The sequence below is a fragment of the Ambystoma mexicanum genome, chromosome 4q, assembly GCF_040938575.1.
Source record: "Ambystoma mexicanum isolate Mex_15411 chromosome 4q, UKY_AmexF1_1, whole genome shotgun sequence".
NCBI classification, from domain to species: domain Eukaryota; kingdom Metazoa; phylum Chordata; class Amphibia; order Caudata; family Ambystomatidae; genus Ambystoma; species Ambystoma mexicanum.
The window spans coordinates 417,645,558-417,668,667 of NC_090928.1; the positions used below are offsets into that span (position 1 = coordinate 417,645,558).

General features: G+C 46.7%; 1 protein-coding gene across 1 annotated transcript in view; it reads right to left on the minus strand.

The window, feature by feature from the left end:
- CNST (consortin, connexin sorting protein) overlaps positions 1-23,110 on the minus strand; it is an 851,678-nt gene that overhangs the window by 126,746 nt on the left and 701,822 nt on the right. The window contains exon 10 of the mRNA XM_069608001.1: positions 17,541-18,379. Within this exon, the coding sequence (XP_069464102.1) occupies positions 17,541-18,379 (839 nt within the window). The remainder of the gene's footprint in view (positions 1-17,540; positions 18,380-23,110) is intronic.

A 23,110-nucleotide genomic window follows, 5' to 3' on the forward strand; every position in this document is an offset into this window, starting at 1 on the left:
CTAACCCCCCACTCCACCCTTCCTCATCGTGGGGCGAGGGCAGGAGCCCCCCCAGCACCCCCAGCCCAGCAGAGGAACCACGCGCCGAGCGGGGAACGCGGACAAGGCCTGCCCGACCCTGTCCCCACACGGCGCCTGACTCGCCCATGCCGGGCGCAGCGCGGCGTGAAACCGAGGCTGAGCCTCAATTTCATCAGCTGGAACCGCCGGCAGGCGGATTACGCCGGCGGCCAGCTCGAAGGCCATTCTAAGGCCTGTTGGGTGCCTGTTCGGAGCCACAGGAGCCAAGGGCCAGAAACTCTGCCCTTACCAATCCAGAGCCACCATGAGCAGGAGCTCCTTCCATCTACTGCTGGAGCTGCTGACACCAGGTATGTCACGAGTCCCTAGCTACAGCACGAGCGTGCGTCTTGAAGGCAACACGCGGCAATTTATTTAGTAATATCCGCACCGCTCCAGCGTTGCCCAGTGCGGCCTTTCCTGCCAGGATCTGCCCCATTAATGCACTCAAAGTGCATCCAGCCACCAATCGAAGCCCCGAGGTCCACACCATTTAAAGATGGCTGTCCGCCGCATCTTTAGCCCTCCATCCGGCCCCGCAACCCTGCAAACATCGTGATTGGCCCCTCTCCTCTATTGGAAGCCAACCACAAGCCAGCAGGTTCCGAACCGGCCCACCTCGAAGGCACTGTGCACTGTGCCTATCTCTAGCCTGTATACGCCACCGAGCATAGGGCTAGATCCCCTGCCCATCTCCTCTGGGGTAAACATACCGCCCCTTACAGCAACCTTTTTTCAACTGTTCCAGCCAGCAACCTGAACTGTTTCAAGCCTTCACTGAACCCTGTTCTCGCAGTACGGTATAACACAGACTACTGCTCACATTGTGTTGTGCCTTATGGTCGCTTAGAGACCACTGTGACCACTTGTGTTGTGCCTTATGGTCGCCTAGAGACTACTGTGACATTGTGTAGTGCCTTATGGTCGCTTAGAGACCACTGTAACATTGTGTATTTGTATTTGTATTTTGTTTATTTATATTGCGCAGCCTGCCCAAGGGCATCAGGGCGCATGTTTGGAAGGGTTACAATGAGAAGTTACAGAAAGATAGTTACAGGAAGGCAGTTACATATTACAAAGTATAAATATACATAAGGCAAAGAAATATACATATATTTACAAAGAAGTTAGTCGACCCAAAATATACAGAGGTGATAGGATTGGTACAGCGTGCAGTGAGTGTTTACAAGAAGGAGGCTGAAGCTTCGTCTTGCTCATAAAGCCATTGTTTTGCTCTATTTTTGAAGGATTGAAGGGAGGGGACATTCCTGAGATCATTGGGAAGTGAGTTCCAGAGCTTGGCTGCCAGGACTGGGAAGCTCGAGCCTCTGGCAGTCTGGAGCTTGAAGCTAGGAATGATGAGTGTATTAGCTTGTGCAGATCTTAGGGGTCTGTGGGCTGTGTGTTGTGTGAAACGCTCTGACAGGTAGGCTGGTGCAGCGTTGTTCTGTGCTTTGTAACTAAGAACCAGTGTTTTGAGGGCAATGCGCCGTGAGATGGTGAGCCATCGTAAGTTGCGTCTAGTGGAGGAGATGTGTGTGCGCCTAGGTATATTAAGAGCAGCCCTGATGGCGTTATTCTGGGTTACCTGAAGTTTGTCAATGTTTTTTTGACTGGTTCCCAAGTAAAGGGCATTGCAGTAATCAATTTTGGATAAGATGAGAGTTCTGGCAAGGATCAAGCAATTGTCCGTAGATAAGAAGGGGCGGCAAGCAGTGATTAGTTTGCACGTGTGCGCGGATGCTGAAACTACTGAGTTGGTTTGTCTAGTGAGAGAGAGGGTAGAGTCTAGATAAATACCGAGTGTTTTAGTGACCTTAGTGACCTTGATAATGTTACCATCAATGATGAAGGCATCATATTTGCTGTCAAGTTTTGCAAGTTTGGATTGAGAACCGAGGATGAGTAGCTCAGTTTTCTCATCATTTAGGCAGAGACCGTGGTGGGCCATCCACGCCTGGATGACGGAGTAGACTGCATTAAGAGCTTTGACGTCAGTTACATAGTCACCAGTGATAGGGATGAGTATCTGGGTGTCATCCGCATAATTTGTGTAGGTGACACCCAGATGGTCAAGAATATCAAAGAGTGGTTTAGTAAATACATTGTAGAGCGTAGGTGATACGCATGAGCCTTGTGGGACTCCGCAAGGGACATGCGCTGGGTCAGCCGCGGCCAGAGGTGAGAAGACTCTCATGGATCTGTTGGCAAGGAATGAGCTTATCCAAGAGGTGGCTGCATCGGAGAAGTGGGCGGTCGTTTTGAGATGCTGGCAAAGGATTTGGTGGTCCACCAGATCGAAGGCGGCGGATAGATCTAAGAGGAGTAGGAGCGCTTGTGTGCCCTTGTCTATTAGATCCTCAATTTGTGTTTTTAGATCTAATAGAGCTGTCTCAGTGCCGTGTCTCGGTCGGAAACCAGATTGCCTGAGTCCTAATAGGTTATTTTTGTCAAGATAATCTTGAATTTGGAGATATGCAGCACGGTCCAGGATTTTTAGGAGGTAAGGTACCGTGGTGATGGGCCTATAGTTGGTGGGATTATTAGGGTCTAAGTTAGGTTTTTTGATTAAGGGGATTACCCAAGCATCCTTGAGGTTGTTAGGTACTATGCCAGATTTAAAAGAAGAGTTGATGAAGGATGTTATAAAGGGAGCGAGCTCAGGTGCTGCTTCCTTTATGATTGGTGCTGGGCAGGCGTCGCCTTGACAGTTAGAAGGTTTTAGCTTCTTGATGATATTTTCCACTTCCCTAGTAGTAAGCGGTGAGAAGCTAAAAGGTTTGAATGGATGAATGGGGGATGAGATGTTGGAGGGTTGGGGGTTCCCTGCTGAGTCGCGGAGATGGGTTTTTTTTGTGTTAATTTTAGCTTGGAGTGTCGTGATTTTGTTGAGTAATGCTTTTTGTATGTTGGCGCACCATTCTGTGTCAGGGGTACAGGTGTCAATGGGGGCGGCTGGGGACTCTAATTCCTTCAGAATTCTAAAGTGTTCCTTAGTATTGGATTGAGCTTGTGTGATCCTGTTGTTGTAGACTTCTTTTTTTGCCGCTAGTATGGCTTCTTTGTAAGAGAGGGTGATGGAAAGAAGGTTAATTTTATTTTCTGGCGTAGGTGAGTTTCTCCAGAGAGACTCAGCTTTGCGTTTATCTTTGCGAAGTTCTCGTAGAAGTGGGGAGAACCAGGAGTTGAGATGGTTGCGTGATTTTTCTTTGCGCTGTTTAAGTGGGGCAATGGAATCTAAGGCTTTTAACATAGCTCGATTGTAGGTGTCCACCAGAACGGTAGGGTCAGCACAGGTTGTGGAGACCGAATTTAATAGTGGTAGGATGAGTGGGAGTAGTTTCTCAGTTGTGATATCCTTCTTGTTACGAGTAAGTGTGGGTGGCGCCGTACAAGGTTTATCCATAGATGGGCAAGATTTGATAGAAAATGTTATTTTGTGATGGTCGGACCATGCACATGGTAGCACCGAGATTAAGTTTAGTGCACAATTCATGTCAGAAACCCAATCCAGTGTACGTCCTTTGATATGGGTAGGTACGTTGACATGCTGAGTGAAGCCAAAGTCAGATAGGACATTGGCTAGGTCACCGGCTTTAGTGTCATTCGTGTCCAAATAGCCTAGATTAAGGTCACCAAGTAAGATAATTTGGGATTTAGGCTTGGTGCTGGATGCTAGGATAGAAGAGATATCTTCTACGAAAGTGGACGTAGGACCAGGTGGCCGATAGATGAGGTGTACTAAGGCAGTATGATTGGGAGAGATAGGGAGTTTGATTGAGAGTAGTTCAGCAGAGGGTAGCTGATGACTGTTAGCGACTCTTAAGTTAAGAGAGCTCTTGAATATAAACGCTAATCCCCCCCCCCTTAGTTTGATTGGTGTCCCTATCACATCTAATGATGGAGTAGTTATTGGGAATGGCGAGGGTCAGGGCAGGGCCAGATGCCGCATGTAGCCAGGTTTCTGTAACAGCCAGAAAGTCAAGGTTTTCAGTCACAATGAAGTCAGCGATGTCAAGCGCGTGAGCGGAAACAGAGCGGGCGTTAATGAGAGCCCCTTTGAGTTTAGCTTGGGTCTTGGGAGTGTTGGCTGGGGAGGCTTCACCCGATAGTGAGGTATCTGGGGTGTGGGTTAAGTTGGCCGAATTGTCCCTGATGTCTGTGTTCAGGTGGTAGGACCAGTGGTGGCATCTGGTTGCTAATCTTTGGTTCCGGACTGGAGTGGCACACGGTTTGCTGCAACTGAGTAAGCGTAGTGGTGAGGGTTCATCTGTGGTGATTTTGGACCTGGCAGTGTTAGACAAGGATGAAGTATAATCGTGAGGAGAGATGCCGTTCCGTGATGTGAGATGTGTGTTTGAGTAGTAATATAAGCGAGAGCAAAGCCTGGCATTCCTGATGCGCGTAGGGCATGGTTGGTTCGGGGTGGGTTTGGTAGTGAAGTGTTGTAACCACAAGGTTGGTTCATTTAGGTATGGATTGTGCGATATTGTGTTGCAGGATGGAGGTGAGCACGATAGTGTTGAAATAGTTGTGGTAGCTGGACTAGGGTGCGAGGCCATAGTGGATACAGGTTGTAGTGAGATTGAGGCCAGGAAGGTAAACAATGTAATGAGGTGATGCGAGTGCAGATGGGCGTGCTTAGGGGTGATGAGGTTAGGTAAAGAGTACAGTAGGTAGATAATCCATGTGCAATACATAGTTAATAAAATTGTCGCACAATGTGATGTGGGGAGCTAGTGGGTAGAGGGTGACGCAGTGGGCGGCTGACAGCAAGGCGTAATAGTGCAGGCAGTAGGTCCTGGGTGTAACTTTGTGTTGGGTTTATGGTGATTTGGGCAAATCGTGGCAGCGAGTGTCAGGTGGTTACCAAGAACCTTAAAGCCCAGCAACAAAGGAGGCACAGTGTCTAAAAATGCCTATTAGGTACATACAGATGCTAGAGTGATCGGTGATGACTATTCAAACAATCGAGTATGGCATAATGGCAATGAATATCTAGCAATACATAGTGGATGCCTCGCAATACATACTAGATGACCATGGAGGAATATTAAATTTTGTTAGCGGTAAATGCAGCACATGGACAGTACAACAAGATTAGCGTGGATGAATATAAAGATTGCAGTAAGTACGGCCGGGTAAGTCATTTGCAAAGCGCGTGCAGGTTTAGAAGTGTCAACAGCACATGGTGCGCGGATAGCGGGATCAGCTAGGCGTGGTAGGGAACTTACCCCAACAAGACTCCTGGCGCCGGTGGTGAGCACCAGAGGTCCGCGTCCGAAGGTAAATCTAGGGGCCAAGCTCATTTAGCTCTCATTATGCGGCCTTGAGTATGGGTGTGTAGAAATCAGCAGCTTGCAGCGCCCATCGGCGAACAGGAGGCAAACAGGGCCTTTCTCCTGGCCTTCCTCCGACGGCTTCCGCCTACCGGCGGTGCTTGCTGGGTAAAAAGCGGGTTGGTTGCTTAGCAACCGGGTCGAGCCTCGTTGTAGGCCCGAGTCGCGCCGGCCATTTTGGATTGGCCTGCGCTTCGTGAATGTTCGTGAAACAGCTGTTCTTCGTCCGATCAGCTGTGCAAAGAGGGAACGAAGCGGTCGCTTGCCTCGTGGAACATCTGATGGTGCGGAGATAGAGCACCTAGGGGGTGAGTGTCCTTGGCAGCCAGAAGAGTCACCTGAGGATGAGTCTCCTGACGAAGGGAGAGGGGCTCCAGCCCACTCCTCCTGACGGATGCTGGAGATAACTGTGGCTGCGGCTGAAGGAGGCAAACAGGGCCTTTCTCCCGGCCTTCCTCCGACGGCTTCCGCCTACCGGCGGTGCTTGCTGGGTAAAAAGCGGGTTGGTTGCTTAGCAACCGGGTCGAGCCTCGTTGTAGGCCCGAGTCGCGCCGGCCATTTTGGATTGGCCTGCGCTTCGTGAATGTTCGTGAAACAGCTGTTCTTCGTCCGATCAGCTGTGCAAAGAGGGAACGAAGCGGTCGCTTGCCTCGTGGAACATCTGATGGTGCGGAGATAGAGCACCTAGGGGGTGAGTGTCCTTGGCAGCCAGAAGAGTCACCTGAGGATGAGTCTCCTGACGAAGGGAGAGGGGCTCCAGCCCACTCCTCCTGACGGATGCTGGAGATAACTGTGGCTGCGGCTGAAGGAGGCAAACAGGGCCTTTCTCCTGGCCTTCCTCCGACGGCTTCCGCCTACCGGCGGTGCTTGCTGGGTAAAAAGCGGGTTGGTTGCTTAGCAACCGGGTCGAGCCTCGTTGTAGGCCCGAGTCGCGCCGGCCATTTTGGATTGGCCTGCGCTTCGTGAATGTTCGTGAAACAGCTGTTCTTCGTCCGATCAGCTGTGCAAAGAGGGAACGAAGCGGTCGCTTGCCTCGTGTGTAGTGCCTTATGGTCGCTTAGAGACCACTGTGACCACTTGTGTTGTGCCTTATGGTCGCTTAGAGACTACTGTGACATTGTGTAGTGCCTTATGGTCGCTTAGAGACCACTGTAACATTGTGTAGTGCCTTATGGTCGCTTAGAGACTACTGTGACATTGTGTAGTGCCTTATGGTCGCTTAGAGACTACTGTGACATTGTGTAGTGCCTTATGGTCGCTTAGAGACTACTGTGACATTGTGTAGTGCCTTATGGTCGCTTAGAGTACACTGTGTATTAGCACTGGGTATCAGCACTGTGCACTAGCATTTCTCCGATTCTCTGCGTTAGTACCCTCACTGCAGCACCATTGTGTACTAACATTGCGCACTAGCTTCTCTCTGACGATTTTGTGCGTCAGTTCCCTCTAAATTCAGACATGATAACCTGGACCTTCCTCATTATGTTCCCATTCTGCCTGGTCCCCCATGACACCCCTTGTACAGGGTCACACTTTCGCTTACACCCCAACGGCCTCAGCAGACTAGCCTGCCCCAGACATTATCCCATACCCTGCCCCACCCCCTTCCTACCCAACATCAACCCCTTCCAGCCTACCTCCTCCATTGACTCTCATCGCATAGCAGACACCCCCAGCCCCCAAGAAGCATCACAAACTACTCCCATCGGCCAACCCACTATCACGAACCTCACTACCAGCAGATCCTATCCCTGCTCAGGATTATCGAGATTCACCCGACTCAGATCCAGAACACACACACCCGCATCCTTCCCCAATCTAGGCAACAAACAAAACATAACCTTAACCAAATCTGCCCCTCACTGCACACGCCCTACACTTCCGACAGACCAGATATCACACGGCCTGATCGCACCCTCCCCCCGCACCCACACCAAAAAATCATGCATCACCACCGAAACCATTAAAGGTGCACTCATCAATGCGAGATCTGTAGTCGCCCATGCCTTAGACATTGCCGACATTATTACCGTCAATGATCTCGACTTCATAGCTATTACAGAGACCTGGCTCCACCCAGCATCTGGCCCCTCTCTATCACTTGCCATACCCAATGACTATACCATCTACCGTGCAGACAGACAAACAGCTAAAGGTGGTGGAGTAGCCGTTATTGCAAAAAGTTCCATCAACATTAGACACATACAAAACCAATCACTGACATCAGCGGAATTACTCACCCTCAAACTATCCACAACGCACACAAGCACTATCACCATCCACCTCATTTACAGACCGCCAGGCCCCATACTATCCTTTAATGACGACATAGCCCTTCTACTCTCTAACAATATCAAACCTAACTCTCGACTACTCATCCTAGGAGACTTTAATCTAGGTCTCAATGATGAGAAAGATGACAAAGCTCACACTATCGCCAACACTATTTCAGAATTAGGACTCACCCACCATATCGCACAACCCACACACAACAAAGGCCGCATCCTTGACTGGATAGCTGACCTCAATTGCAACACTTCCATCCTCTCCAACACTCCATGCGCCTGGACCGATCACCACCTTATTACCTTCACCATCAACAAAGGCACTCAAACACCAGTGCCCTCCTCCAATGCCCCACCCACACTCACAAGAAACAACAAAAATATCACACTAGAGAAACTCCTCCCGCTACTCCAACCCATCATCGACTTCTCACCCACCATGACCAACCCTACTGAATTAGTAGAGTTATACAACACAACTATCCTTAAGGCCATAAACACCATAGCACCACTCAAGCTTCGGAAAGCCAAACCACGAGCACACCTCAATTCCTGGTTCACCCCCAAACTAAAAACACTCCGCAAATCCAAAAGACAAGCTGAATTAGCATGGAAACAGTCACCATCCACTATTAATAAGACATCCTACGCACTATCGAACATCTATAAATCAGCCATCATCCAGTCTAAAAAAAACATGTACAATGAAAGAATCAGCAACGCCAAATCTAATACCAAAGAGCTCTTCAATATCCTGAGAGAACTCGAATCACCCTCCCCCATTCCAGACACTTGCAACAAAGACATCCACTGGTGCACGAACATCCAGGAAGCACTCCTAGGCAAAATTGCCACGCTACAAGCCAAAATCCTGACAAAGAAAGAAAGCCTCACCCTCTCCGATAACATCACCCCCTCTACACACACCCACACCACCCCCCAAAATGATGACAATAACCTCTTTGAGTTTTCCACCATAACCATTAAAGAGGTTGAAAAAATAATCTACTCTCTTAAACCGTCCAAATGCCAAGGCGACACTTGCCCAGCCCCTATCATTAAAGATGCAGCCAAACAACTTGCTCCCTTCATCACCTCCCTCATCAACGCATCTTTCACCTCCAACATAGTGCCCAACAACCTCAAGGACTCCTGGGTTCTTCCTTTACTTAAGAAGCCCACCCTTGACCCTAATGTCCCCACCAACTACAGACCCATAACGACTGTACCCTTCCTACTAAAAATCCTCGACAGAGCTGCCTATCTCCAGATACAGAACCACCTTGAGAAAAATAACTTACTAGGACTCAGACAATCAGGATCCCGCCCCAAACACGGCACTGAGACCGCCCTGATTGACCTTAAGACACAGATGGACAACATTAAAGACAATGGTAAACTAGCTCTCCTTCTCCTCCTTGACTTATTGGCCGCCTTCGACCTGGTCAACCACAACATCCTCTGCAAACATCTATCCTCAGCAGCCAAATTTTCAGATAACGCCAACGCATGGATCCATTCCTTCCTTAACAACAGATCCATGAGAGTCTTCGCACCCACAGCCTCTGCCATCCCAGCCCCAGTCACTTGCGGTGTCCCCCAGGGCTCCTGCGTCTCCCCCACTCTATACAATGTATTCACGAAACCCCTCTTTGACATACTGGACCGCTTGGGTGTCATCTACACCAACTACGCAGATGACACCCAAATACTGATCCCTTTAACAGGCGACTACTCCACCGACCTCACTGCTCTCAACAACATTTATTCCATTATCCAAGAATGGATGGCCAAGCATGGCCTATGCCTTAATGACGACAAGACCGAGCTTCTTCTCCTAGGTTCCCAACCCAGACTTAATAAACTCGACAAACTCTATCAAGCATTCACTATAGACGGCAATAACATCATCGTCTCTAACAGCGTCAAAACCCTAGGAATCTACCTCGACTCCTCCCTCACACTGACAAGACAGATCAATTCCATCTCATCAGCCACTGCTTACACTTGTAAACTCATCAATGCCAGCAGACCTTACCTCTCACCATCCAACTGCATCACCTTAGCCAGAGCGCTAGTCCTTTCCAAAGTTGACTACTGCAATGCGCTATACTTGGGAACCAGTCAGAAAAACATCAACAAACTACAAGTCATACAAAACAACGCCTTGCGAGCAGCCCTGAACATACCCAAACATGAACACATCTCGGACGCCAGACGCACCTGCCATTGGCTATCCATACCACAAAGAATTGAATATAAAACCATCTCACTCACACACAAATGCCTAGCTAACCAAGCACCCAGATACCTATCTGACAACCTCAAGCACCACACCCCAGCGCGCCCTACCAGATCAGCTCAAACACACTGCTTAAACATCCCAAGATTTAAGCTCCAAAAAGCAGGTGGCTCCAGCTTCCCCGTGCTTGCCTCTAAACTTTGGAATTCACTTCCACTCGAGCTGAGATCAGAACCGTCCTTTCACAGATTTAGACACAACACCAAAACTTGGCTTCTATCCAAAGAAACTGCCTAGCCCTACCTCACTAGCATGCACCAAGACTGTAAATTTGTAAATATGTAATCGATTTGTACATTTCTGCTGCATTATTCTTGTTGTATTCATTATTCTTGTTGTATTCATCGTAAGCGCCTGGATGCCCTAGGGCCAGGCGGCGCTATACAAATAATAAACTAAACTAAACTTCAGTGAGGTCATATACGTCTGTAGAAGGGGGAAACAGCCTAGGAATCTTGACCCTAGGGTCATCCTGGGGCCATTCTCTTGGTCTTTTGGGTGTGGGTGGGTTTTGGCTTCCCAAAAACCTTTCCATTTTCTCCATACAAGAATGGAGTCTTTCAAGGGTCTCATGGGGGACCCCTGAATAGTCTAGAGGGGGGAAATCAGTGTCTTCACCTTCAAAACGCTTAGAACGCTCCCACAACGTCGAAGAAAGGTTTCCGTCGCCCTCTGAAAATCCCTCCGGTAGTTCAGAAGTGCCCTTAGATGAAGGGGGCAGTTCCTGGCTACTCTTGCGCTTTTTCGGCGTTTCCATAGCTTTTTGTGCGGTATTCGACGTTTGTTTCGTCGTCCGCTTACGTTTGTCTTCGGAAACAATTCTCGCCAGGCTCTCGACAACGAGTTTGTCAGTAGAGGGCTCTGGTGTCGACGTTGCCTGCGTTACGCGTTGTTCCTCGACGGCCGCTCTATGGAGCGTTACGTCGGATGATTTTGAGGTAGCGCCCGTGTTTGATGAAAGCCCAATCGCTGGTCGCGGCTGCGTTTGCGGGTGGGGCTTGAGACCTTACGGTCTGAGGTAGACGCCGGAGTGCCCTGCGTCCCCTTCGGCGCTGATGGATCCTTCGTCTTCAACGAAGAAGAGCCGTCGGTTGTGTGCTTAGGCCTATGGGGTCTATGTGCGTCCTTGTCGCCGGGGTGTTCATCCCCATAAGCAGGGCGTGAGCTGAGCCCGTCGGGGCCGGGGACGGACGTCGAGGAGCGCGAGCGCTCCTTCTGGGGGTTAATGACTTCCGTAACGGACGTCGAGTTATCACCCTCCTCGTCACCTTCTGTAACAGCGGCGGCGGGTGAGGAAACTGACTTCGACATAGCGTAGTCCGCCCACCTCTTACCTTTTCGTTCTTTAAGAGTTCTTGGTTTCAAGAGCTTACAGGCCGCGCAGCTGTCCTTATGATCGAGGGGCAAGCAACGATTACAGAGCTTGTGTTTGTCCTTCCAAGTGTATTTGCCCCTACAGCGTGGGCAAAACTTAAAAGGTGTCCTCTCCATAGCTGAGGCAATAATAACTGGTGATAACAACCCCAAGGGAAAGATAGGGGAGAAAGAAAGACATTCTCAAAGAGAAGATAAAAGTTCGAACCCCCACTCTCCCTACTGTATGTTGGCCGGCGAGGCCAGGCCACGTGTTCGGCAGCGCTGAAGGATCTCCTCCGTCTCTTCCCCTCCGTCGAAAACTTGCTCGGCGGAGAAACAGCTTCACAGCTAATGTCGAGGGGAGGGATCTTTAACAATATAATAAGTATAATTAAGGACCGAGGTCCGTAGTAAGTATTTGCAATGTCTCTCTAGGAGCTCCGCGTAAGGCGACCAGAAGCTGGGCGGAAAAAAACAATCTGAGGGACCTCGACGCGTGAGGGATTGTGGGTACAACGCACGTCACTATAGGGATAGTGTTACAGACACGCCTTGTCGACGTCCCCTTTTTCGACTACAAAAAACAAAATGCAATACTCCGCAGTGACCACTGGATGTCGGACCTAGGCACAGCATGTGATTCTAAGCAGATTAACAAACATCAGAAATATATTTAGCTTTCACCCGCCTTCAACGAGCAACATCACCTCACCGCCATCTTGCTCAGGCTCTTGAGTGCCACCCCCCACCCAATCTTGGCCTCCCACAGCACCTTACGCACCACCACCACCTCCCCGCCCCATGGACCAGCTAGTCAGCATGCAGACTGTCACCCCACAAACTTGTGCCTCTGCAACTCAGCTCTTCCACCAAGATTAACTGCGAGTCATGTCTGAAAATTGCTATGCCTTTTCACTAACTCGCACAGCTGTTGCACTTGGTGTGACTATGCCATTTTGCCTTTCTTTGCTTACTATATCCTGTCTCCATTGTGTGCCTTTGTGAATATTTCAAATCTAGTTGTGTTTCCAATCTCCACCCCCTCATTTTGCATTGCATTGTGTGCCATTGTGGATATTTCAAATCCTGGTGTGTTCTTTCTCAAAGTCTACACTTCTGTGCATAAGTGCTCCCATTATCTTGTTTCCTCCCCCTTGGTTACTAGGCCGCCTGGTGGAGTTTCAGCCGGTGCAGAGCAGCCTCCTGATGTATCCTCCAACCTGCATTTCTCTGCCACTTCTATGGCACTCACCATCTCCCCTATCTATGCTAACTACTATACTATCACTTATCCGCCTTCTCTCACAAAGCCGGGAAGGAAAAAGTTTAAAAAACATTTGACAACTAACCCTGGTCTACCCATCGCCGACACCTACATCAGTGCAACTTCCGGACATACTGTCACTGACATCCTCTTTTCTGTCCCCTCCTCAGATCTCTGGACTACGCACATTATCTCTACTCTCTCTCCTATCGCATCCTCTCCCATTAATGGTGGCACCAGATGCGAAGTACACTTGACCGGCTTCTCATCATCCAGATGCATCATTAATGTCTATCGCAATGGCATTATCATGGCCCAGGGTCATTTACCCAACCTCTTCTTCTTTGACCAACGCCTGCCATCTCTCATCAACTTCCTTCCTGCACCTGCTACTCCTTCCTCTCCCCCTGTCCTTCCTCCCCCTCCATGTGGGGTATCATGCCCCTGTACCCCTCACCGGAAAACCTTGAAAGGCAGTGACCTGCTTCACCTGGCTACGCTAAATGCCCACTCGGCAATCAAACACTCGGCTGACATCTGCCTCCTCCTTGAAGACCTGGACCTCGACATCCTCACCGAGACATGGTTCATGGCCAGCTCAGTCACCGTTTTTGACTCCCTTCTCCCCGATGGCTACAAGATCCTCTCTAAGCCTCGCCCCAACCGAGATGGTGGTGGGGTTGCCCTGATCTTCCCTGAATGGGTCCCTTCTTCCCTCATAGCCACCCAGCCATACTCCTCTTTCGAGAGCCTGGTCTGCAAGCTGGTCATCTTTCCTACCTCGTCCTTGACCGTTGCCACCATCTATCGGCCACTTGGCTCCATCTTTTTCCTTTCTGAATGGGCAGATTTATCTTCCTCTTTCCTGTCATCTACCTCCAAACTCCTCCTACTTGGTGATTTCAACATCCACCTTGACAATTCTCCAAAGGCAATATTGTCTATATTTGCTTGAAGAAGAGAGCCAACATCCAGGCTCTCATCTCTGGTGCCTCGTACAACACGCCTGAAATCTTTCATATCGGCAAGAAATGAGCCACCCCCCCCACCCTCTTCCCTCTCGGGCCCTCTGCACCACACTTACCCTCCCCCCACTTCACTGCTTAAACTCTGGACATCCTAAGCACTCTCTCCTACACCCTTTCCCCCACCCTTTCAGATCCCCAGTCATCCTTGGCCTCCCATCACCCCTCTGCCTTCCTCTCCTTCTCCCCCATCACATCGGATGAGGACTCTAGGGTTGTCCGCTCTATGAGGGTCTCTTCCAACCTGGTCCCACCCTGTTCTTCCAGAACTAAGGAAAACATCAGCTCCCTTGCCCCTGCATTTACTGATTTCTGCAATCACGGTCTTGCAACTGGGACCTTCCTGTCTTCCCTGAACCACCCTCTTGTGCGCCCCCTACTAAAAAAGCCTTCTGCAGACCCTTCAATGACTGGCCAGCTATTGCCCGATCTCTATCACCCCATTCTCGTTGCCTGCACGACCATCAATCTGGATTTCAAGCATCCAGAGACATGGAAACTGCTCTCCTGAACACCCGTTGCATCTCCGGACTCCAACCCTCCCTGCTGTTCTCATTTTACTCGATCTCTCCTCTGCATTTCACACGGTGAACCACTCCATCCTCATAAAAAGACTCCACGTTACCCTTGGTATCTCGGAGAGGCCACTGGAATGGCAGACCTCCTCCCTCACCGACCGCCCCTCCCACCTCTATCTCTACCTGTGGCGTCCCACAGGGCTCCAACCTCTCACCCTGGCTCTAACGTCTATCTCGCCCTACTTGCCCACCTTATTTCTACTTTCTCCCCCCACTTCCAGTGTTATGTAGATGACACCCAGCTCTTCATCAAACTTCTGAAACAGGCCTGTCACAACGCTAAAATTAAGTGCAGTTAGGATACTTTGTACCCTTATACATTTCATTTCTGTATTGGCTTTTGGTTAGAATTACAATGTTCCTAGGATGAGCAGGTGGCAGCAGATATTTTTTGACTGCGTTTTATACTTTTTACTCATGCACTTTTGCGTGGGACATCTAAGCATGGTGACCACCTTCAATTGGAAGGTGGAGAAGAGAGATGCAGAGCGGGCAAAGCGGGAAGCAGAATCGAAGGCAGAAGCGGACCGTGCTGAGGGAGGCAAGTGCTTCCAAGCAACCACTTGTGAGCGCAATTTACCAGAGAGGCGCAAGTCCGGGAGAAATACAGGGGATGCCTTGGAAAGACCGCTGAAAAGCCAGCAGCAGCAGCAAAGCTGTTGGGCACACCATCATGCCGAACAGGAGCAGTTCCACCATCATACTAATGCCGAGAAGGCAGGAGAACTGAATGTGGGTCTGCATAGCAGGAGATGCCTTCCCAGAGTGAAAATGTTGCCGCAGCAACATACAATGGGTTGGTAATGCCATCAGACACCAGTGAGTCTGCCCATAGCTGTTGTGGAACCCGGAGCGTGCTGACAGGGATATGAACAATTGAAAACTTATTTTGAATTCCGACCAAGTAAATTAGAAAGACAGAATTTACACAAATCACTGTATAAGAGAAGTGAAAATGGGAAAAGGGGGAGTAAATATTATCATAAGCTGATCAACATTAAGGAAGAAGTTGAAAGGCTAAATCTGTACAAGTGCCCATATATGAGATGTCAATATGGGGGAAGTTGGAACAAATAGTACCTAAAGTCAATGAAGTATAAACAGTGAATGGGTACACCTGTGCTATATTGAAAGAGAACATTGTAAGATGTCCTGGTAAAAGAACCACATCAGGCAGAAAGAACCTGGCAAGAGTGTACCAGAGGATCTACATAGCCCAGAGGGGGATTCCTGGCAGGAGAGTGCACCAGGTAATCCATGTAAAGTGTATGAAAGACAAAAAGCTTTGAGAAATGAAACCTGGAAGCAGAGTACACAGGGGGATCTAAAGAATCTACAGAAGGATTCTTGGCAGGGGAGTATACCAGATCATCATTCTAAGACATTATGTAAAAGAGACATTTCTACTACTTTTAAGGAATCATTGTTTGAAAAGGACACTTTTGCTATCTCATCTGAAATAGTCAAGGGGAAGGGAATCGCCCCCTGGATTCAAGGATTGTTTGTTGAATTTGCATATTTGGTTTTTACACACTTGTTTGCTGAAAAAAAAATCAGAGACACTTACCTTATACCTTTAGTTTTTCATTTCTAGTGTGAGGGTCAGCTAGGTTTTGCACACAAGGGCAGTTTGCATAATTTTGAGGAGACACAGACAGATCTTTAGTTTTAGTTTCCTAGGAAGGGAAAAGGATAGGGAAAGAGGCCTTTATCCAACCCCTTTCATTTATTAAAGATGCCGATGTTGAAAACATTGCAACTTTGTGCCAGCCTCTCATTTCTGCCCCCTCACATTATTCTTAAGTGTCTTTACTGCATCTGGCTACTTACCTGTATTACGCTAGTTATTGAATCATATGCTTCCTTTGTTCTCCTATGGGTGAATGTATATATCTGTTTTATAGTTAAGTGTGTGTTAATATTTGAGTAGAGGTTTTACTTACATAGTGTGCAATTTAAAGACCTAAAAAAATAACTTTACATTTCTGTACTGTCTAACCATAATTATTGGTGGTATGTGTGGACTCAATGTAGACCTAGACCACTCTCAGCCCTCCTGACACTAAGCATTGCCGCTCTGCTACCTTACTCGGGTTTGGTTAGATCTCAGCGTCTCCCTGTTCACCAAAATAGGTTGCCCACCATCTTAAATACACATATGGGACAGAAATGTGCATTTAATGAGCAGACTGCTATTCATTGTGTCAACACACCAGGTCCTACGAGTTTTCGAAAATATATAGCCCTCCATAAAAGCCCACTGACTCAATTCACCCGACAGGCAATGAATACCAGAAGATTCCAGACTGCATCCCCACACAGCACATCCCACCCTTTTTTGGCACAGTAAGACAGTGGTAAATTGACAGCCATTTTTACAGGTAGACCCCAGGAAAGTCATGCCACTTCATTTGGCAGACGGAATAGATGCTACTCCAAGTTAATTATTGGGGGCGTAAACTCATGCAGGCCCAAAGAAAGTCCCCTTCATTGAATTACCATGGTATTAGCATAATTGACATAAAAACATTTTACCTAAAACATTTGATAGAATTTTGTGGACTTTTTTTTCGGTCAAATTTAAAAAAAAAAATATATATATATATCTATCGGCGGGTAAGTGTATAGATCAGGTTGAGGGGAAATGGATTTTAGACCGCATTTTAGACCCTGAAAAAGTTCAAATAAATTCGATCAAATGTGATTAGGTCAAATGTTTTAGGTCAAATAGACCCACACCATTACCATGGGTGGCTATTTCTCACAAACAAAGCTTGTTCAGGAAAGAAACTGCAAATAGGTCACCTGTGGAATGTGCAATAAAACGGTAGAAGGATAAACTGGTTTCACTCCCTTTGGGCATACAGCTTCATGCTTTGAGCCCTAATCCAATGTGCGCATGACACTGTTGGCCTCAGCTATACAGGCTGCTCAAAGAGGCCAAGACCTGTGCATTGGGGACCCCATCAGCAGTCTACAATTCAAGGTGGTGCTGTGTGGACTGGACCAGGGACTGCAATCCTGCCATGTTGCAATGTCAGAAACAGACACATTGGGCATTACACAAATGAAACACTCAACCCTTTCTGAAATGGCATGTATTTTCTGTTGGTTTAGCCGAGGCTGAGATATGGCCTGCTTTGTGGCCCTCCCAATGAAAACTACCACCTGGTGTTTATTAGTAGTTTCGGGTCTAGAAGTCATAATTTAAATGCACAGAACTAAAACCAATAATGCTGAGTTTTTCATTACAGGACACCCTAATGAAAATAACATTAAGAGGGATAAAATCACAGAGGCATTACAATGAAATTTGAATAAGATTCCTTACCTCTTCCACCTCTATTCTTTTTGCAAGTTCATCAAGTGAGATGTTGTTGTCTTCTAATACAGCCTCCCCCGGGCTGTAAGAGACTTCTTCATCTGGAAGACTTTCAGAGTTATCTAAAGAGCAGTCCAAGCTCCCCTCGTATTCTTCCGTATCTCTTCTGTCCCAATCCAACATGCTATCAGTTGACTCATGGGTTATCTGCTCTCCTGCTTTCATCCCCACTACTCCTGGTAGTGACGCATTTCTATGTCCAAATGTTTTATTGTTGCATACCTTCTCAGAAAGGTCAATTCTGTCCTGAAGGGATCGTCCACTTCCCTCACCTTCTGGACCAGGAAGGTGCAAGCCTGGTATATTATTGCCTGGCTGACCTGCATTAGTCTGAATGCTATCATTACAATGTTTCAATCGCAGGAAATTTGCTCCAGTTTTTAAAAACCCATCTGTGGGTTCTGAATCCAACTGTGCATGTAAAACCGAAGACTCTACCATTGGAAGCCCTTCCTCAGGATCACCAGAGACATTGTCTTTCTCTGATTTATCTTTTTGGGGCTGCGGTCTATGTAGCCGTATGCAGCTGATATCATTTCTGGCATCCCCAGAAGACAAGCAGTCTGAGCGAGGCCTGCCCACCGGCTCTTGGGACTGGATATGAGCTTCGAGTGTTGATTCATCATTACCGTAAGAATCCTCCATGTGCCCCTGTCTCTGTGCTGCCTGAAGGCTGCCGTCCTCACTGAGGCAGTCTGCAGTGCTCTCAGGAAGAGTGCGCACACTCCTCTCCATTGCTCCCTCTTGGCTCCCTCTTCTTGGGTCAGCACCAGTCCAAGATTCACGGTCTAAACATTAACAGGAAAATGGTTACGTATTTATAAATGAATTTGTACACCAGCAGAGCAGAAGGAATAAAGCTCAGGCGGTGAGTGTGTCATACAATTCTCACATAGGATTTCAATAAGCAAACAGCAAAAGAAATTGATGTAATCCAACAGCAATGAAATTAATGAGGCTGAATGAAAGCTAATGCACCAAAGTAATTTCTACTATAGTTTTAAACAAATGTAAGACATTTTATATTTATTATGTATTTTTTATCAAATTAAGATTTTCTACACAAAACTCTGGCATACGAGAACTCTGCAAAGGAGTCAACAGGAAAGCAATAAAAAGATGCTTTGTTCATTCACCATGACAGAAAACAAACACTTTCTCTGATGCATTTGAGCATGAATTACAAACAAGTGCGCTTTTTACTTAGATATTATCCTACAGTTTTGAATGTATTGGTCATATCTACTGCAGAGTTATTGTGTTTTCGTCACAAAGCTCAGATATTCAGTAAATATTGTTCTACTCAAAATTATTTAACACTTTGGCAATCCCTACTTTTCTTTGTTAACTTTTATCTCATGTGTTAACCCGTAAAATAAACTTTACTAGAGATGGCAGAAGAAAGATTCTGAGCTGCAGACAACAAAAATTATATTAATTCCGTTAAGTGACTTGGTGTAAATCCATACTAAAACCTTTAGGACACCATCACACAAGCTAACTGTCAAAAGAAGCGCAAAATATCTCTCTGTGTGAGAAAATGCAGCTGTCACAGATTTTTATATCAAGGATATTAAATAGATAGCTGGTGTGCTAAAATAGGGTTTGTAGGCGGTGTCAGTAACTCATGGTGGCAACAGTAAAGAAAGACACAAGTGGTCACAGTTCAAGGGTGTTTATTGAACTGTTTGCAGGTCGGGAAAAGCCATATGCTAAACCTAAATCTAATATGGGAGCAAGCGTCAACCATCAAATGAAAATAAGGCAGTCCTAGTGGTGTTGTGTCAAATAAAAAGGTCCTATACTAAGGACCTATTTCCAAACCTTACAACTAATACAAAAAGGGTGTGGGATAGTTAAGAGAAGAAAGAAGTGTTCAGAAATATGTCAGGATGTGGTAGCCTGGGTCTTCCTTCCCCGCGTTTTGAGCATGGTGGAAGGTGGGATCTTGGAGCACTAAAACAAAAGATGGGTGTCCCCTTCATCGCTGACAGAGGGGAAACTAACAATTGTCAAACAGTGGTCATGTCAAGCGGAACTAGATTCAAATTAATACATGAGTATTTATTTATTTATTTTATTTATTTATTTATTACGCGCCGAAGCTCGCAAGCATCAGGGCGCGAATAAAAACACAAGGACAGAGATTCACAGGACAACACAAATAGAGAGAAGAGAGGAGAAGCAGAAAGAGGGCAACCTGATACGATGTGATAGTTGCCTAATTATTTGAAGAGAAAGGTCTTCAATTGCTTCCTGAAGAGTTGGATGTTGCTTTCCAGTCTGAGGCTGCAAGGCAGTTTATTCCAGTGGGAAATCGCCAGACTCGGAAAAGCTTGACCGAGGCCAGTGGCTTTACCTGGGAAGCTGGAATTGATCAAACCTTGTTTAGCGGATCTCAAACAAAGGCTCAGCTCATACCAGCTGAATTTTATTCTTAGGTATGCTGGCGCTGTGCCATAAAGACATCGGTGGGTTAGGGTCAGTGATTTAAACCAGATCTGTTCCTTCACTGCCAACCAGTGAATGTCATTTTTGTCCTTAGTGATGTGTTCCCGTTTAGATTTGCTTGCGATCGACCTGACAGCATTATTGTGAATAATCTGGCATTGTTTCAGGCAGTTGTTACTGGCGCCAAGCATTAATGCGTTGCCATAATCTAAGCGAGACAAAATGGTGGCTCTCTCTATCGTGGCACTATTCTTGATGTTTAGAAGTGGTCTAATTCGGCAGAGGAGCCTTTGGTAGTATTGACAATTTCGCTTCAAATAGGCGGTTTGGGCTTCTGCACCTAGGGAAGATTGTAAGTAAATACCTAGGGTTTTGACCTTGTTTGATACCATGATGGTGGAGTCTTTTATAGAGAATGCGGAGTAGTCCGAGACAAGGTTGTTTAAGGCTTTTGCGTTTCCAAAGGTCATGAGTTCCATTTTGGAACTATTAAGACACATCCAGTGTGTTATCATCCAGTTTTCAATGGTGTTATAGATAACCGATAACTTGTCGTTGTCTATGGAATGGTTTCCACTCAACTCCAGAATGAGCTGTGTGTCGTCAGCGAAGTTGGTGAAAAAAATACCAAGCTGTGATAGAAGAGTACAGAGACAACGGATATACAAGTTGAAGAGCAAGGGAGAAAAGTTGGCTCCCTGAGGGACGCCACAATCTACAGTTTTGGGTGAGGAGGAATGACCACCCCAATTAATTTTTGAATTCCTGTCTTCTAGGAATGATGATAGCCAATCTTTTGCGTCTTGGGAGCAGTTACCAACTGCACTTAGGGCCTCTCGGAGCTTTCCATGATCTAACAAATCGAAAGCAGCCGATAGGTCCAAGAGGATTAACAATCTTGTTTTACCTCTGTCCAGAATGCTCAACATTTCTGTCTGCAGATCAGATCCAGCAGTGCCAACAGACTTCAATGAAACAGGACCCAGAAAGGCACAAACAGATCAAAACACCCAAAAATGTCTAACATTTTTTAAAATGTTATTATTCACAAATAAGTAAAATTGCATATTAAATCTACATTGACCCATAATGCATATTGGGTCTTCACAATAAGAATAAAGTGCATCACAATTAAAGTGCTAATAACACCCTTGTGCGGACCACATAGGAGGTCCACCCCGCGCATGGACAAGTGAAGAACCAGAGACCCCAATCGGATGAAGGGGATCCCACGAGGGGGTTGGGGGCGGGTAGGCGCTGTTCACAAGTGTATCTGCGGAAATATGTACACAAATATATGTGACATACATTCAATCAATAATAGTATTGTCCTAAATAGAGAAATTACACAATTAAAGTGGGGTGTCATTCGTCAACTACACGGTCATAGGGACTGGAAGATAATTTTGATTCAACCTAACAAAAGATTTTTTTCATCGCATTAGTAGTTTCGACGGGGTAGAGCATCTAGCTGTTCTTCAGTTGATGCCCGACTTCTTCAGGACGGCGCACTCCCTTGTTGTTGAACGCCAGGAAATGTGGATGTATTGAAGTTTACATGATTCTAAAACCAACAATGAGCAAACAAACCCAGAATGGGTATTATCAAACCTAAAAGGAGATCAAAACAAAAGGGGAAAAGACCATACAACAGGTTACAAAATGATCTGAGTGAAACCATACTGGGAACATAATCCATGGATGAAGTTCAGAAAAACCTCGAAACAAAACCGGGAGAACTAATAAATACCATTTTCTCGACCAGGCAAACTGGGACCAGCATCATATGTTTAATTCTAATGATGTGTCAACCATACAATGGACAGACCCCAATTGATAAGTCTGTAGAGACAAAACACAAGAACATCTAATGAAACTGGGAAAATAATTCCCTAATTCCCAATTGTGAAACAAAACGACTGCTGATTCTCGGGGGTGCGGTACCAGCTTCTTCCTAAACGTGAATTGCAATCTACAACTCACCTATTTAAAGTGGCTAAAGTGGATAGCCTTGAATGGACTTTGGCATAAGTAGTTCCAATTGATGGATCGTTGAAGCAAAAGAGTCTTTCTATTCGTTATATTCCTCGTCCAGTACCATCATGTTGCATGAAAATCAAGCGCCTGACACACGGAGGCAAGCGAAAAAAACTAAAGTTATTGTATATGTATAAATAGGCCACTTGTTATAAACAACCTCTGATTCCGAGAAGCATGTGAGGCTTGTGGCAATGATACTGCCTCGTTTATATCTAGTGTTGAAATGCCAGTGCCAATTTGTCAGTACTGCACTAGCCAGGGACATCTGCAACTCTATACAGTGTGCCCAAAAGCTAAAATGTTTCAGTGTGTGGGCTAACAGCAAATGTCTAAACAGTGTTTAGTGAAGTCGTGTTGTCCCTTACATCCCCCCCGACCAGCGATGCCACAATACGAACATGGCACGGCAACTCGCTGTTGTGTATGTGCCCGATTTCCTATTGGCTCCAGAGTATACTATTATTCATTCACAAAAAATCACGAGAGGGGCGCGTGGCAAGGCTGCTGCGACCAAATACAATAGTTTAAAAAGTATATATAATAATCACTCCTGCTAACCTAAAGGGACGCTTATCCTCCCAATGTAAAATTATAGAGGAAAAAAGGCTTCCGCTTCACCTACCTCGCGTCCGGATGTCCTTTGGTTATTTTCGCATCAGGGTGTCCTCCAGCCATGTCTGGTCTGAGCATGCGCGTGAGCGCGGTTCAATTGTATATGCGCAGTGTATGACGTGTTGCGTGAGCAGTCAGCCTTGAACTGGAATGTTACGAATAATGATGGCACTCTTGTCATCAATTGTAAGTAGATTCATCCCTGAGATTAGATTGTAGGTCATAAATAAACCAAGGTATAATATACCTATATTGGCCCGTAGTATTCTATATATAGTCCACTTACATACAAAATAAGAATGAGTCAGCAAATATGATGATATGATATATGATATGATATGGCATTTGGAACGCGCCTATACACAAGTGTTTCAAGGCGCGACGAGGCAGGGGGGGGGGGACAAGGGGAAGACAGA